The sequence below is a fragment of the Equus quagga genome, chromosome 21, assembly GCF_021613505.1.
Source record: "Equus quagga isolate Etosha38 chromosome 21, UCLA_HA_Equagga_1.0, whole genome shotgun sequence".
Classification (NCBI taxonomy): domain Eukaryota; kingdom Metazoa; phylum Chordata; class Mammalia; order Perissodactyla; family Equidae; genus Equus; species Equus quagga.
Genome location: NC_060287.1, coordinates 23,856,774 through 23,873,444, shown reverse-complemented (window position 1 = coordinate 23,873,444; position 16,671 = coordinate 23,856,774). Strand labels below are relative to the sequence as shown.

Here is a 16,671-nt window from a genome sequence, read left to right as displayed (position 1 = left end):
TGTTGAAGTGTACCCTGCTTCAGTTTACACACCCATATATAAAAAGGGTTTTGTAGGCGCCGGCCCCTTGGCTAAGTGGTTAAGTTCACATGCTCCACTTTGGTGGCCCAGGGTTTGCTGGTTCAGATCCCAGGCGTGGACGTACACACTACTCATCGAGACAGGCTGTGGTGGCGTCCCACATAGAAGAACTAGAATGACTTACAACTAGGATATACAGCTATGTACTGGGGCTTTGGGGAGAAAAAAGAAGGAAGATTGGCAACAGATGGTAGCTAAGGACCAATCTTCCTCACCAAGAAAAAAAAAGAAAGGAGTTTGTATATACAAATAGAAAATATGTATGCTTATTTATATATATATATGTTATTTATATATACTCACATGTACAAACCACCAAATGTCCACATACATACTATTTTACAACTAGTCTTTTAAATGTATACTAATTCTTTTATTCAAATATATTCAGTCTCTTCCAGTAAGTCCTTTTCTCTGGCTTCCCCAGACTCCTTTTCCTACACTAATTTGACTCTATCTCCGTGTCTGACATTTCGACACAATAGGGAATGCTTTCCAACCATTGCAAATTTTGAATGTCAGGGTTAGATTTTCAAATTTATTACTATAATAACAATTTTCAACAAAGAAGCATCTCCACATTCTTGAGTCTGCTTGTATTCTGCTCTCCACACAAGTGAGAGACAGTCCCACACACTAATTGAAAAGATTCTTTCTATCGATGTAAAAAGGCAAGCTATACCATGGGAATGTGTTATGCATACAGAAATAAGAAGGAGTGGCTTGGATCTCTTCAGTCATTCAGAAGTAAGCTCAAGAGAGAAAGTGCATAACCTAGATTTACCCCAGCTCTTCTTTCTGCAAATATATCAAGGATTTTTCAGTGAGATATTCCTGGAAACTGGGGATTTTTGGTTGGTTGTTTATTTTTCAGTGTGCTATCTGTTCCAGTCAAACTGAAAACTCACCAGTTAGAACTTGCTATTTTACCAAAGAAACCAAGTAATGAGGCACAAGTACTTCCCACTGCTAATGTGCTTCTCATCATTTCAGGTGACTGATGGGACCGAATGTAGGCCATACAGTAATTCCGTCTGCGTCCGGGGGAAGTGTGTGCGCACCGGCTGTGACGGCATCATTGGCTCAAAGCTGCAGTATGACAAGTGCGGAGTTTGTGGAGGAGACAACTCCAGTTGTACAAAGGTTGTTGGAACCTTCAATAAAAAAAGGTAATGTGATGATAAAATGCTTACCTTTATATGAATTGAACAAAGCTTTAGACTCTTGCAAAATTGATAAATGGAGGGGCTGTCCCTGCTGCAGCAACCCATATATAAAGAAGTAGAGGAAGATTGGCATAGATATTAGCTCAGAGTTAATCTTCCTCAGCAAAAAAAAAAAAAAAAAGATAAAGGGGGACTTGTGTTACATCATAATCTCTCTGTGGGAAGAGGTCTAACATGGCCCTAATAACACATTGTCAAGATGAGAAGGGAAGTATGGAAATTCCTGGAACCTCTGGAAGCAGATAAACTGCAATGGCCATGGGGTTAAGGTCTTGCAGACTAGGAGAACTGAGAAGAAAAAGTCAATGACATTCCACTTCAGTGATATCTTGCAGATTTATTATTCCTGAAACATAAATTAGGAGAGATGGCTGGTTTCCATCTTAAATACTTTTTTACTACCAAATTCTCATTAGATTGTATTTTTCTTGAGAAAACATTTGTCATTGCAAAATGTAAGTTAATTGCAGTGGCATAGACAACCACCTCATTTTATAGTAAACTATCCTGGTTTATATCTACTCTATAAAGAGTAATGTCCGTTTCCTACTTCCTCTCGTGGTCATTGATTATACTCTTACTTCAAATATGTGAGTTTATGAAGTACTAATTTCTGGCATAAAATATTATGCTATCAGCTAGGATGGCTGAGTCAGCTAAAGAATCTGCTGGAACGCAGGATTGTTGTTCTTTTTCGCCAGATCCCTCATATGCCTAGTGGTATTGGCCAAGGGCACCCGTATTCTTGATGGATCTGCTGTGTTGTCTTTAACTGGAGAGTAACATGCAAACTAAGTTAACAATAAGGATTTATTAAAACAATTACATGCCATGTTAATGTAAAAAACTGGAAATTCTCTGAAATGATAAGAAATTGCGTAGCTGGGGGGCTGGCCGCGTGGCCGAGTGGTTAAGTTTGCGCGCTCCGCTGCAGGCGGCCCAGCGTTTCGTTGGTTTGAATCCTGGGCGCGGACATGGCACTGCTCATCAAACCACGCTGAGGCAGCGTCCCACATGCCACAACTAGAAGGACACACAACGAAGAATATACAACTATGTACAGGGGGGCTTTGGGGAGAAAAAGGAAAAAATAAAATCTTTAAAAAAAAAAGAAATTGCGTAGCTGGAGAATTTATTCTGAATTAAAATATGGATTACTAATCTTACTTGCTAGTGATATAATTATTTATCTAATTGTGTTGGGCCATCTAGGTCAAAGAGCCTGCAAGTCTAATTATATCCTAAATTTTTATATATTTCAAAGGTGCAAGACACCTTAGAAATTATCAAGCCTAACTTTTTGTTTTACAGATGAAGAAACTAGGACTCTGAAAGTTTAAGACTTACCCAATTTTACATGGCTGGTGAATATTAGCATAGAGCCTATAACTTACATCATACGATGGCCAGGCCATTTATAAAAAAGGGGAAAAGAAAAAGGAAGGAAGGGAAAGAAATTCAGGAACCAAATGAAAAATAACATTATTTAAAAAGAAATCTTATGTACTATATGCTATATATTCTTCCTGCATACATTTATAAACCACATTTTATAATGTTAAATTTAGCATTTTAAGTTTTTTGTATTGACAACTAATATCTGCATATTTGATGTCACGGGGAAAGATGAAGAAATTCATGACAGCAGCAAGTGGTGTGCGACATAACCACTTACAAGTTGATTTGACCAAGATTATATTACGTGGTACAGGTGACCTGTTTAAGTATCCCAAATAAATTACCTTGGCCTAATGTGATTTATAAAAAAGCACATTGATCTTGTAGCTGGAATATTTGCACTCAAGTTCTGGTTCAGTAATTCACTAACCATGGGATCTTTGAAGAGTCACTTAATTTCTTTCGTATCAGAATTGTTGAGAGTAGAATGGAAATAGTAGTAATTATCTTGCAAATTGATATTGCTGTGATGGTCAAATGAGATAATGCACATCAAAATACTTCCTCAAGTTCAAACCTCTTCACAGATATGACCCTGATCTTAATTCACTCCTCCCTCAATTTTCATTCATGTCAGTAAGGGGCAACTCAATCCTTCCACTGCTTACACTCAAAACTTTGGAGTCACCTTTCACTCCTCATTTTCTCTCACACCCCACATCCATCCATCAGCAAATCCTGTCAGCCCTACTTCCAACATATGTCCAGAATCTGGTTGTCCCTCACCACCATGAGCACCACCGCCCCAATCCAATGATGATCGTCGCTTGCCTGGACCAATCCAGCTGTCTTCCTGCTGGGCTCCCAGCCCCTCACTCCCCACAGTCTCTTCTTCACAAAGCAGGGAGAGCCATCACTTTATTACCTGAGTCTAATCTCAGCATGCCTTAGCTCAACACCTTCCAATGGCTTCCATCTCTCCTAGCGTCAATGTCCAAGACTGTTTTGTAACCTATGAGGTACTAAAAGATGTGGCCCCTCCCCTGCTCTGTGTCCCTTCTATGCTGTCCCCTTCTTTTGCTCAGCTCTAACCACACTGGATTTCCCAAGGCTCCTCAAACATGGCAAACAGGTGCGTGTACACTATTTCCTCTGCCTGCAGCACTTTTCCCCAATTAATAAGTAATGCTTCCTCTAGAATTCCTTTTGATCTCTGTCCCATGTCACCTCCCCAGGGGATGGCTGCTAAATGAATAGGAGGCTCTCTCCACTATCCCCATCATTATTCTCTATCTTCTTACCCTGCTCTGTGTTTCTTCACAGCTGCTATCAATGGATATCATCACAGATTTTGTTTGCAGGGAGTGGTGGGGGGCAGTGAGACCCCCACTAGAATGTCACTTCCATAGTCTCACTGGCCTCCACAAGAATGTCACTTCTGTGACAGCATGCCTAACATGTATGACTGAATGTGTTCCTCCAAGGGAGGCACTGCTCTTAGTACTGTGGATATGGCCCTGAACAGAAGAAGAGTCCCTTGTCCTGCCAGCTGTACTTCAGGATAGGTATATAAAATGACCTGCCATTCATTCATGGCAGCCAGGGAAGCTGGTTAATGTCCAGAGTTTAAATGATACCAAGCGGGGTGTAAAGAAAATGAGGGAGTGCAAAGAGAATCAGATCTTACTAAGGCACCGAAAAATCAAGGTCAGGGGCCTGCCTGGTGGCATAGTGGTTGAGTTCACGTGCTCTGCTTAGGTGGCCCAGGGTTCTCAGGTTCGGATCCTGGATGTGGACCTGGCACCACTCATCAAACCATACTGTGGCAGCATCCCACATAAAATAGAGGAAGATTGGCACAGATGTTAGCTCAGTGACAATCTTCCTCAGGCAAAAAGAGGAAGATTGGCAACAGTGCAGGACCAATTTTCCTCAAAAAAAAAAAAAAAGAAACCAAGGCCAATCTGCATACTTCCCAGTCCTTGTGAAACTCAGTTTGAAGACCGGCTGCAATGCTGACAGTCCCTACTGATTCTCGTGAAGATGAGACTGGCTTTAAGAAGTAGGATTAAAAAAAAAGATGCTCTCCTGTCCAATTTCCTTACCATGCATTCTTTGTTATCTTTACACCTGCTTGGTATCATTTAAACTCTGAATATAACCAGAACTTATTCTCATTTAACTGTTATAAAGAATAATTAGCAGAGGTAAGGATTACAGGTACAGGAATATGGTGAAAGAGGCACAAATTGGGAGTCAAGAGGCCTGACTTTCAAGCCTAGCACAGCCACTCATTAGTTCTGGTGTGAGCTTGTTCAAATTTATCCCCACTATATATGCTTTTGATGTAAGCTGGGAGATTTTCTCCAATGTTCCTCCTGGCTTTACTTGAAGCCGCTGCAGGTTTGCGCATCATCTCTTGATATTAGATCCTTCAAATAAATCCCGTACCAGAATCTAATCCAAAGTGTATTACAAGAGTAAAAGTAATGAATCAAGTTGAAGGGATCAGCAACATCATCAGCATTGTATCTTCTGTCTTCAGCACAGTAGGAAGCTCTAAAACCTGTCTCTTAGTCACTATCGATCAAATGCCCAACAGACAGGGGCCTTCCCTGGGGATGAGCTTCCTCTCTGATTCAGAGGAAATGTTTCAGTGGGGGAAACACACATGGATTTTCAGTATATGAATCAGTTGCCCCCTAACCTCTAAACTTGAGTAGGAATTTGAGAGTAGATAATTAAATTTCACACACATCCTTCAAATTGCACAGGCAATTTATTTCAATTCAAACGACCAGGAAAGTAAAACATATGGGGACCCCATTGTGAAATTACTTGTAGAGGCAAAGATTTTCACAAAAGGTGACTCCTTCTCACTGGTCTAGTCCCTTGGTGCTTAATTAGCATTTGTGTCCTAGCATTTTCCGAAAGCTATGGATATTAGAGATATTTATGCCTTGTGCCTATTTTCCTGAACAGATGATGGATCATTAGAGAGCTATCTTACTTGTCACCCAACCTTAAGCCTCTCTCAATCTATCATCATGCTTCACAGACACTATGCATTCAGGGAAATTTGCTAAGACATTAAATGTTCATTTTTTTTCTTTTGATGATACTAGTAAGCTATAGTTACCCAGTTACAGAGTTTGATGCTGCATTTTGCGTCCTGCCCAGGGAATCCAGAGTTCTAGTAGAAATGGAAGCAGAGCTTCCTGTCTGTCTCCAGATCAACAAACAATTAAATCTGTGGTTCCCCAAGTAGTCTGTGTATTTGGAACAGCATGAGAGCTCCAGAAGTACTGCTGCCTGTCCCCATTCTGAAAGATGGGGATTTCATTGGTCTGGGGTCTCAGCATTTAAATTTTCAAAAGATCTCCACATGATCCTAATGTGCAAACTACTTTGAGAAACATTAAAGATTTGTATGAGATGGAGGGCAGATTTTTGTTCATTTGTTTGTGTCTGTCCTATTTTATGCCAGAAAAAAACATAAGTAGCTTTGTAAAGATGAAAGGACTTGCTAAGGGTGTATAATGGTTTTATAAATCTTTAAGTAAAGTTAGTGTAAATTTTTAAAACAGGTTGCTGACATCATCGTAATTTTGAACATAGTAATAAAAATGATACCATATGATAGTCTAACCATAATTTTATTTTAAGAAAATTAATTTTTGAAGTCAATTTCAAACTAAACTCTTAAATACATTAAAACTTTGTGTTAAGATAAGGTAAGACTTTTAGAGGACGTCTATTTCTTTATCCATTTGTTAAGTGTTTACTTATTTTTCCTTCTCTCTCTCTCCCCCTCTCTCCCCTGTGGATGTTCCTGTTTCCAGTAAGGGTTACACTGATGTTGTGAGGATCCCAGAAGGGGCAACCCACATAAAAGTCCGACAATTCAAAACCAAAGACCAGACTCGGTTCACTGCCTACTTAGCCCTTAAGAAGAAAAATGGTGAGTACCTTATCAATGGAAAGTACATGATCTCCACTTCGGAAACCATCATTGACATCAACGGAACAGTCATGAACTACAGCGGATGGAGCCACAGGGATGATTTCCTGCACGGGATGGGCTACTCGGCCACGAAGGAAATTCTAATAGTGCAGATTCTTGCAACAGACCCAACGAAAGCATTAGATGTCCGTTACAGTTTTTTCGTTCCCAAGAAGCCCACTCAAAAAGCAAACTCCGTCACTAGCCATGGCAGCAATAAAGTGGGATCGCCAACTCCACAACTGCAATGGGTGACGGGCCCGTGGCTCGCCTGCTCTAGGACCTGTGACACAGGCTGGCACACCAGGACGGTGCAGTGCCAGGATGGAAACCGGAAGTTAGCCAAGGGATGTCTTCTCTCTCAGAGGCCTTCTGCGTTTAAGCAATGTTTGCTGAAGAAGTGTTAGCCTGTGGTTATGATCTTACACAGAGAAAACTGGATGATTCATCGCTGGCCAGTCATGATGAATGGTAGTGATCAGTCGTGGTGAATAAGAGGTCACAAAGCACAGAAAGTCACGCTTCGGCATCATTGTCAACAGGAGTCCAGTTATGGGCAGAATCTGCTCTCCGTGACCAAATGAAGATGTGCACTGTTTCATGTGACAGTGGTGACCTTTGCATATAGAAAACTTGGGAGTTATTGAACATCACCTGGGCCTACAAGAATGAAAAAAAAACACTGATGAATGTAGAATCAGGGCACATTTGAAGATGGCAGAACAGCAGTCTCCCCCTTGTCACCTACCTCTTAGAGAATGTCTTCAAAGACATTGTAATCATTTTCACCCGTGATGCACAGTAGCTTATTTTTACTGTTTGTAAATACATTTTCCCTTGATATGTCACTTTATATCACTTGGTTCTATTAAAAAAAATATATATGTATATATATATTTCTATAAAGAAGTGTTTGACCAAAGTAGGTCTGCAGCTATTTCAACTTCTTCCAGTTTCCAGAAAGAGCTGTGGATGTTTTACTGGAAATTAAGAACTTGCTGCTGTTTTAATAAGATTTAGAATACTTTCAGACTACAGGAGATAAAATTTTAGTCAAAAAACCATTTTGACAGCAAGCATCTTCTGAGAAATTCTGAAAAGAAAAGTGATCTCAGTGTCTCACCATTGAAATACATACACGGGTCCACTTACTTAAACCTTTGACTGCCTGTATTTTTTCAGGGAGCTAGCCAAATTAATGCCTAATTAGGATGTAGGAGCAGTGTCTGCGTGTGTGTATGTTATCAGTTTTCAAGAGTCTAAAAATTAGTTTCCTCCTGTTAGAAATTAAAAGGCCAAAAAAAAAAAACAAACCCATACTTCACCATATTTTCAGGTTATATTTTCACAACTGCTTTTCCTTTCTATGGCTCCCCTCTGATATCTCACAATGTGTCATATACAGACAAAACACACAGCGAAAAGTTTTCTATCCCCTTCAACACTGGTATACCTCTTACCAGCAAGCCTTTAAAATGTGTTTTGTTTTGCTTGTTTGTTTTGTTCAAGGGTTGTGTAAGACCTACAATGTTTTGTTCTTCTCGCTGACTTAGTTTAATAGGAATATTACAGATCACTTGGTAGCTCGCCACATCTAGACATGGTTATCATTAATGTGGCTAGTGCAAAAGAAAGTGGTTAATATTAATAAGACTGTTTCCACACCCTAGAGGCAATAACTCCTGCATTGCTTTTTTGGTTTTTAAATTCGAGTACACTAACACTGTACCTAAGATTTTCCCCAATTGGACCTCATTTGGTCGTACCAGTAAGTGTTTGAATGATGAAATGTGATGATTTTCGAGAAGTTCATTGCTTTTATTTCCATAGCCTGTCTAGGTAGGTTGTAAGTTTGGATAGTTAGACATGGAAAATTTATACAGTCATATGCATAAAAATCTCTTTTTAGACAGTAAACTGCATTCCTTCACCCCATAACTCAGAAAATCTAAGGTGTTTCATTTCATTGAGATTTCTTTTTCTTTGTGAAATATCACAAAGCCAATTGTTTTTATAAAATTTTTTAATAATCACACCAAATGTGCCTATTGTTAAAGAGTTGCATATAAAGATGTTAGGGGACCGTTGTTTGAGTTTCCTTAAGCTCATGAGAGTTTATTTTTATTATAAGATTTTTTTAATATAAAAGAATTATGTCATTGATGTTGCTATATCACTTTCATTTCAGTGGGACAGGAGAAGGGATGTCTCACTGTTTTAAGTAGTTTCTTAAGAAATTATTTGGTAAGACAAATAATTGTTTTACAAAACTGATAATCATCCTTTGGATTTTCGTAGACTGACTTTACTTTTGACATAATAATTTTTCTTAATAACTTATCATTTAGAGAAATGAAGCCTGTATAGGACTAGTAACCTACAGTTGATGGAAGTCGCCAGATATCAGGGGCAGGGAGCAAAGATATCCACATCAGTCAGAAAAGCTTTTAAATCACACCAACCATTTGACTATGCAGAGAGAATGAATAGTGAGGCCCAACATAACTTTTTCCAATTTTTAAAATAATTTTAATCAAGTAGCTGAACTATACCAAAATTTATTTTGATCTTTTGTGGTTATATTCACAGCAATACTAAAAAATAATCAAAGATCAAACATGATTGTCTGCTACTCTGCTTCTCTATACTGTATTCATTCATAGTTTTTTTAACATGGTTTATCATGATGCCTTTTTTCCCCATATTATGAAGTGTTACACTTCTCTTTGAAACAATCCTAGAGAGCATAGAACAAAGAAACCACTATTCCATGCTTTTAAGGAGTTTTCTTTAGGTTTTGTGTATCAGGATCAATAGATTGACTGAGGAATGTATGTCAAAACTCCTGAGAAAAATGATATAGACTGGAAGCTGAAATTCAGAAAAATGGAGTGTTCAGTAGATATAGAAAATGATAGGCAAAGGGAGAACCCTCTTTAACAAAATCTAATTCAGTCCACTTTGATTTTGGACTATACCATTCACCTTTCCATAGCTGCATCTTGAATAAAGAGTCTAGGATTTATGATGCTAGGGACCACTTTCTCAAAAAAAAAAAAGAGTTTGTCTGAAAATGCTCAGGTTAGTAACAATCTAATCTCACTCACAAAACTAAACACTCCAGATTAATTTTCATTAAATATAAAGGGAGCCCGGAAGAAATTAGCATTGATTTCTTCCAGAACAGAAAAGGTCAAATTGAACCCCACCTTGTTATTTAGAGGTTTAAGGATATTGTTTTAATTTATTTATTCAACAAATTCAACTTCCTTTGCCTTCCTGTGGAAACAGTTTTATCCCATTAAACTAAGAATTAAGGGGTTAATCACAAACAAAAAAAGTTGCAGCACTGAAAAAAAAGTAATTTATTGTTTTTGCAACTGGTATGTGAATTTGTGTGATAAGATTATTTATTCTTATTTAACAAAACTATGTGCAAATTCTATATTTAAAATGTTTTGCTGTTGTCCTACTTTTTAATTTATGCTTCATGTTTGTGTATAAAGTACACTTTGTGAGTTTACATAATATACAGCACTGGTTGCTTTTGTATTTTTTTATCGAAAGCTTTCTGCGTGAAACAGGTGTATCTGTATATATTCCTCATGTATCCTTATTCTGATAATACCATTTTCCTTTCTAAGGAAAAGTTAAATTTAATCTTTCATGACTAGTAGTGTTCATTACTTGTAATTACATTAATAGGTCTTTTGTGTCCTATTAATATTAATTTTCCCAAGTCACAGATAAGAAAACTACTTATTTTAGAAACTAAGGTCCAAGTTTTAAACTTGGGTATGTACATAGCCTGGAAGCTTCCCGTAGAAGCTAAGATACAGTTAAGAATCAGGTCCATTCACTTCACTGATAAACTTGGACAAGGAGATGTTGATGTATATGAAAGTTGGGTACACACAACCTCTGAGTGATATCAATGATAATAAAACCAAATATTGTCTTTTGCTGCTTTAGAAACACTCCTTAGAATTAATATCATATAGTCTCCAATGTCTGTAGGATTCTATAGACGGCAGTAAACAAATTGCATTTAAATGATTCAAATATTAATAGTCATAACTCTTTCTATAAATTTGGGGTCTCCATTGATAGAGTGTGAGTTTTTACTGCTACTAATGAATCTCATAGAGTGATAAAAGGAATTGGGACAGGCAGGGACACTTCTGATCATCTGTTTCCCTCTGATTGTGATTTCACAGCCTGGTCACAGCCACAAGGCAAAGTACCTTTGGACACAGGATTGACCAGTTCAATCTCTGGTTCTGACCTTTCTCCCATTGACTCCTTTCTTATTAACAAGGTCATTGTAATGGTTAAGGTGAGGATGGCAGCCGGATTCAAAGAAGTCCAGGACTTTTGCTATGACTTAGTGTTCACTGTTTGTGAAATAAGATTGAATTTAATAATGACGAAATTTTGCTAACACTTTATGGCTAAGTGTGAAATCCCATTGGCATGATTGGTGAATATTACTAACCTATTTATAATTAAACTTGAGGTCATAAAAATACCTTATATTTTTTAACATTTCAAAGCTACAAAACAAATGAATAACCATGAGTATAGGAATGATCATCCAAAACTATAGTAGAACCAAGTGCAAGGTCAAGGAGATCTATGATTTAGTCACACAGAACAGGAGCTTGTATGTTTCCTCTGTTATTTTTCTCATTTACCAACACCCTGTAGTTTTAGATTGTCAAATAGGTAGATCAACTTAATTGATTAATCCACTGAGAAAGCAATCTTCCTAATAGCTGGCATGAACTACAGAAGTGACTTCTGAAGTTTTATCGCCATGAAACACAGCCTATACGCATAGTTACGTTCTTGTCAATTAGTATATGAGAACATATTGAAATAAGAGCCCACGTATTAGTGAGACAATAAATGGAAATATCCATGGTGTTTAGATCAGAAAACCATTCAGTTTGGCAAATGTCTTTCTAGTGCCATGACACCCTAATTCTCAATGCAGATTTTATGAAGGAAGTAAAGGAATACATTGTTGGAAGATGTTGGTTTTAAAAGAGAATAAGACTGAAATGTACATATTAGTTAACTCAGCTAATTGCACCCTCCTAATATACTAGCACTTAGCAATAAGTTTGCTGTCTGTGCTCCTTGTCCCAGAGCTCCACCAACTGGTCCATGTGGACTGCCATAGGTCAAATGAGAAAAAAACAGGTAATAGCCCATCATCCTGTAAGGCACTGCCACATCAGAGTGACCCAAAGTCTAACACTGTGAGGAAAACTGTGATTTGTAAATAAAACAGGGAATTTTTTTTCATTTTCCTTTGGCACATCCAATGAACAATTGTCATTTTTATCGGGGTGCTAACATCTCCAGTGATCAATTGTCAAATGTCTTTCCAAGTTGCTATTGTATTCTACAAGATTTTTCAATTTCCAAGAAAGCTCAGTTTTTTGTCAAGACTGGACACAGCTTGATAAAGTTTGGGAAATTGCATCTCGTGGTCACTCTGATTGGCAGCGTTCAATGACACGAGGTATAGGAGCATCGAGGATGTTTAAGGTGACATCAAAACTTGAAGAGTATCCCGCTGGAATAGCAGACTTTGAGATGAGTCACGTTTCATCACTTACTAAGCCGTCAGTGTTCTTTTCAAACATTCCTTTCAAACAAACTTGTTTGTTTCCTATACACAAACAAACTTTTGTGTATAGTTGGCCTGACTTTTTAAGCTTTGCAATATTTTATATCCGTAGTAAACCTGTGGCTATTAGTACAACTCGGACTTTTCTTTAACAATTCACAACATATTAGAAACACTTCAGCTCATACTGAGAGTTTATTTAGAAGAGAAGATCAGACTGTGTGTGACTTTGTGAGGCTAGACTTTAGATTAATGTATATTGTCTCTGGATGGTATGTTTCATTACATACTCAGGCATGACATACATGTGGCAATTGACAAATACTGCTTACATTTTATGACGTATTAGCCAGAGGAAATCATGCACATGCTTTGTAAATAGACCGCAGATAACTAAACAGGTTACAGAAATGTGTTCAATTTGATGTAAGCAGTGGCACAAATATTTGATTTCTGTATTAGAGTCTGTGAGTAAAGTCAAGTAATAAACCCAAGTAGGTATAACTGAGATTTTTAAATCTTGAAACATGCTTTCAAAATAGAGTAAAATATTGAAGATTTACATACTGTATATAAGCGGTAAACTATAAGCTGCTTATTACCCTCAATTTTCCAAAAGTGATGGTATTTTTTCGGTAAATATAATGCAAGTGAAAAACCAAAAATGTTGGAAAACTAAGACAGGTCTTGTTTAAAATGTCTCTTCAGCTTTGGCAAATTTCAAACCTGGATCAGCTATTGAACGCATTACTGTGTGTTGCAGCCCGCACTCCACAACAGCTCTGTTATTCAGGTAAACCACTTGAACTGAGTTGTTTGGGACCTATACTGTAATATGTTTCATTGAGGAACAATATCTTATTTTGTAAAGCATTTCCCTATGTGTGACTTTAAACTGTAACATTAAACATTGGCTTTGTGGTTTCAGCGGGATAATAAATATTAATTGTAAACTAGGTAAAAGTATGTACTGCATATAATATGTTTTAGAGTTGGAAACTATTGTCCATTTATTTTTAATTTTCTCATAACGAAGGTAGGACCAAGCCAGGTCTTAAGGATGCCCTAGGCTCTCTATAATTTCTACTATCCTTCATCCACTTCTGTATAGACAAATAATACTTTCTCTATCTTAGTTAAAGTACTATGGAAGTATTGCTTCAAGTCCTTACAAGGCTATCACTCCGTGTGTTTGTCTAGTATTGAATTTCTGGTGTTAAATTAGAAAGAGCCAGAAGCATAATCTACCTGTTACATCTTTGCTTTTTTAAAGATGCATTTATTTTAGATACAAAATTAGAGTCAAGATAACAATGCATGCATGGAAATCCAAAAAGAATTGACATTCATTAGCAAAAGTCTAATTATTTGCTAACAAATTTATGGTGTGAAGGCTCCTATGGACATCAATTCCTTCTTAACCTGAAATCATTGCTTTTTAGTGTACACTGCAAACATTGAATTTCTCATATCAAATAATATTTCAGAATTGTACTTTAAACTTTTTCTTAGTAGGATGTATACTTTTTAAAGAAATAATTTAAAAAACCTATACTTTTCAAAACATGGTATAGAAACAGACATCATAATATGGCTAAGATTTGTTGAATATATCTGGGTTGAGCCCCGTGGTAAAGACCTCGGAACTTTCTCTCACGTGTTTTTCTCCATGACCCTTGTGACGTTGGTCTTAAGATCTCAGCATTACAGATGACCATCACATCATAATAACTGTTAATGGTCTTCTGGTTGTCACCAAGTGCTGGGCACTGTTATAAGCACGTTAGATATTTACTGTCAATTATTGGCTTCTCTAAGCACAGAGAGTCTTAAATCCTTATGGACTGTGAGTCTGAGGGAGGGAGGGTACGGTGGATGGAGGACTGTGTGAGATGCGAAATGGAAGGCAGTGTTTAGATGCCCTAATGGGTGGGCCCCCTGAGTAAAAGCAAGAGCCGCTCTAAAATTCCAATAAAAATGGCATGAAAACTGTAGAGAATCAAGCAAGCAGCAAGAGTAGAGGCAAGAGCTTAGAGTGTACAAAGGACTGTTGTTTGAGGACAGAGAATTTGACTTAGAAAATTAGTAAATTGCTGGGAAGGGTAAAAGAAAAATGTGGTATTTAACGTTACAAACTGCTTCACAGCTAATAATGAGCTGGTTCAGACAAGGTCAAAGGCATAAAAGTGGCCTTCGGGGTAGCTTTTAGATTAGAAATAGAATGAACAAAGATGGTTAGAAAGGCTACTAAGTCCAAAGCATCTTTAATTCCTAGATGCTGTGAGAATCTTTCTTGCTATATTATTATCTGTTCAGTGAAACTCATGTTTCCTCACAGAATAAATGATTACATCTTAATGTAGACACAAGCAAAGGGGTGTAGCTCTGTTTTTCTCAGTTCCCTTCCAAGTCTATCTCATGGGTGAGAGAATCAAATTCCAGAATGATTAACCCCAGGGCAGTTCCCACGGACAGAGGAAGATAAGAAGTTGTCCCAGGACCTTACTCCAACATGAATTCATAAAATTTGCTGTAATAGAAATTTGGCTTTCCATTTCTAGCTGCCCTCAGTGTTTTGTCTCCCTATTTCAGCCTCCAGTTGGGTTTGCCTTGAACTGGAGTTACAGACCTTTTATTGTTGTTGCTTGTTATTAAAAGCATCTAAATCTTGGAAAGCAGGAAAGTATATTTCTTAATCACTTGTAAGTAGACTCATTGCAAAAACAGTGACTGAACTAGTTTGAGATTAGAAGAAATCTTCATCTACAAAAGTTTCGGGGACTATTCTGCTCATCTTCCAAATGAGCCTGGTACTTACTAGACATTGTGAGGAATTTATCCAGACTGTTTCTTTACTCTCCAACCCCTTTACTATCTCTTGGCCTGTTCAAAGATGTTTTCTCTTCATCCTTGGATCTTAGTTGTATTGTTTTGGGCAGTTTCAAGATGGGAGTTCAGACTTTAGAGCTGGATAGGATCAGGAAGAAGATACAAAAGACACAAGAGCCTATACGAGTGGAACCCTGAAGAAGTGCCTGGAGCTGTGACTGCTGTGGATATGTCAGACAGAATGCTGGTGTACAGGAACAAGCGGTTGATGTCTCTTCCTTCAAGATTATGCTCAGAATAGCCACTTAGTAGCTCCATCACTCCTACCACCCTAATCCAAGCCACCAATCTTTCTACCCTGAGCAACAGCAAATGCCTCCTAAAGGGCTTCCTGCTTCCTTCCCCAGCCAGACTGATCATGGAAAACCATCACTCGGATCATTTAGCCCCTTTGCTAAAAATTCTCCAATGCCTCCCTATCTTACTCAAAGTAAAAACCAGTGTCCTTTCCATGACCTTCACAGCTCCCCAGATCTGGTTCCTGCCTCCTCTCTGACTTCCTCTCCTATTTCTCTCCCCTGGGCCCACTGTTCCAGCTGCTTCACCTCCCTGCAGTTCCTCACTATAACACGAACCCTATCCGGAATGCTTTGCCTCGAACATTCTTTCCCAGATATGCACTTGCTTATTCTCTCCTTTCCAGTCTCTGTTTAAATGTTATCCCTCAGATAGGCCATCCCTGATCATCCTAAATCAAATAAAACCATTCCTCCTTCATTTTTTCTCATGGCGCTTATCAACACTTGCAATTTCATTATATACTCGTTTGTATATGTCTGATATATATTGTATATCCATATATATATATATATATAAATGTACATACTTTGAGGGCAGAGTCTTTGTTTTTTTTCACTGCCATATCGCCAGCTCCTAGGAAGTTACCTGGCATATAATAAGTACTCAATAAGTACTTGTTGAATGAATGAATGAATGGATAGATGACAATCAAGGCAGAAATCTTCATTAAGGGGATTCTGAAAATGGTCAATGGTGTCTTAGCAAGTGGGCAAAACGTGGTAATGGCAATACTTTAAACAGGTAACATTGACATTTTAGAAAAAAGGCAAGCTAGGGTTAGGGCAGGGAAGTAGAGCCAGGGTATATGGATGGTAGCAAGAACTCAGCTCCTTGATTTCAAGACAGATCTTTAGTTGTTGTGATGACACATTGTGGAAGGCAAAATTCTAAAGTAGTTCCCATCTCTTGATTATTCAATCAAACACTAACCCAGGTACTGCTGTGAAAGTATTTTGTGGATGGAATTAACGTTACTAGCTCATAAAGCTTATAATAGGATGATTAACCTGGATTAACCAGAGGGCCCAATGTAATTACATGAAATCTTAAAAGCAGATGAGAAAGGCAGAAAGGGAGGTCAGAGAAATTTCAAGCATGAGAAGGATTCCATGCACCATTGCTGGGCTTTGAAGATG

General features: G+C 37.9%; 1 protein-coding gene across 2 annotated transcripts in view; it reads left to right on the top strand.

The window, feature by feature from the left end:
• The window catches only part of ADAMTS5 (ADAM metallopeptidase with thrombospondin type 1 motif 5), a 54,996-nt gene extending 39,023 nt beyond the window's left edge, over positions 1 to 15,973 (top strand). For both annotated transcript variants that reach the window (XM_046648130.1, XM_046648131.1), the window contains one exon: positions 6,548 to 15,973. In XM_046648130.1, the coding sequence (XP_046504086.1) occupies positions 6,548 to 7,115 (568 nt within the window). In that variant the 3' untranslated portion in view covers positions 7,116 to 15,973. The remainder of the gene's footprint in view (positions 1 to 6,547) is intronic.
• The last annotated feature ends 698 nt before the right edge of the window (positions 15,974 to 16,671 follow it).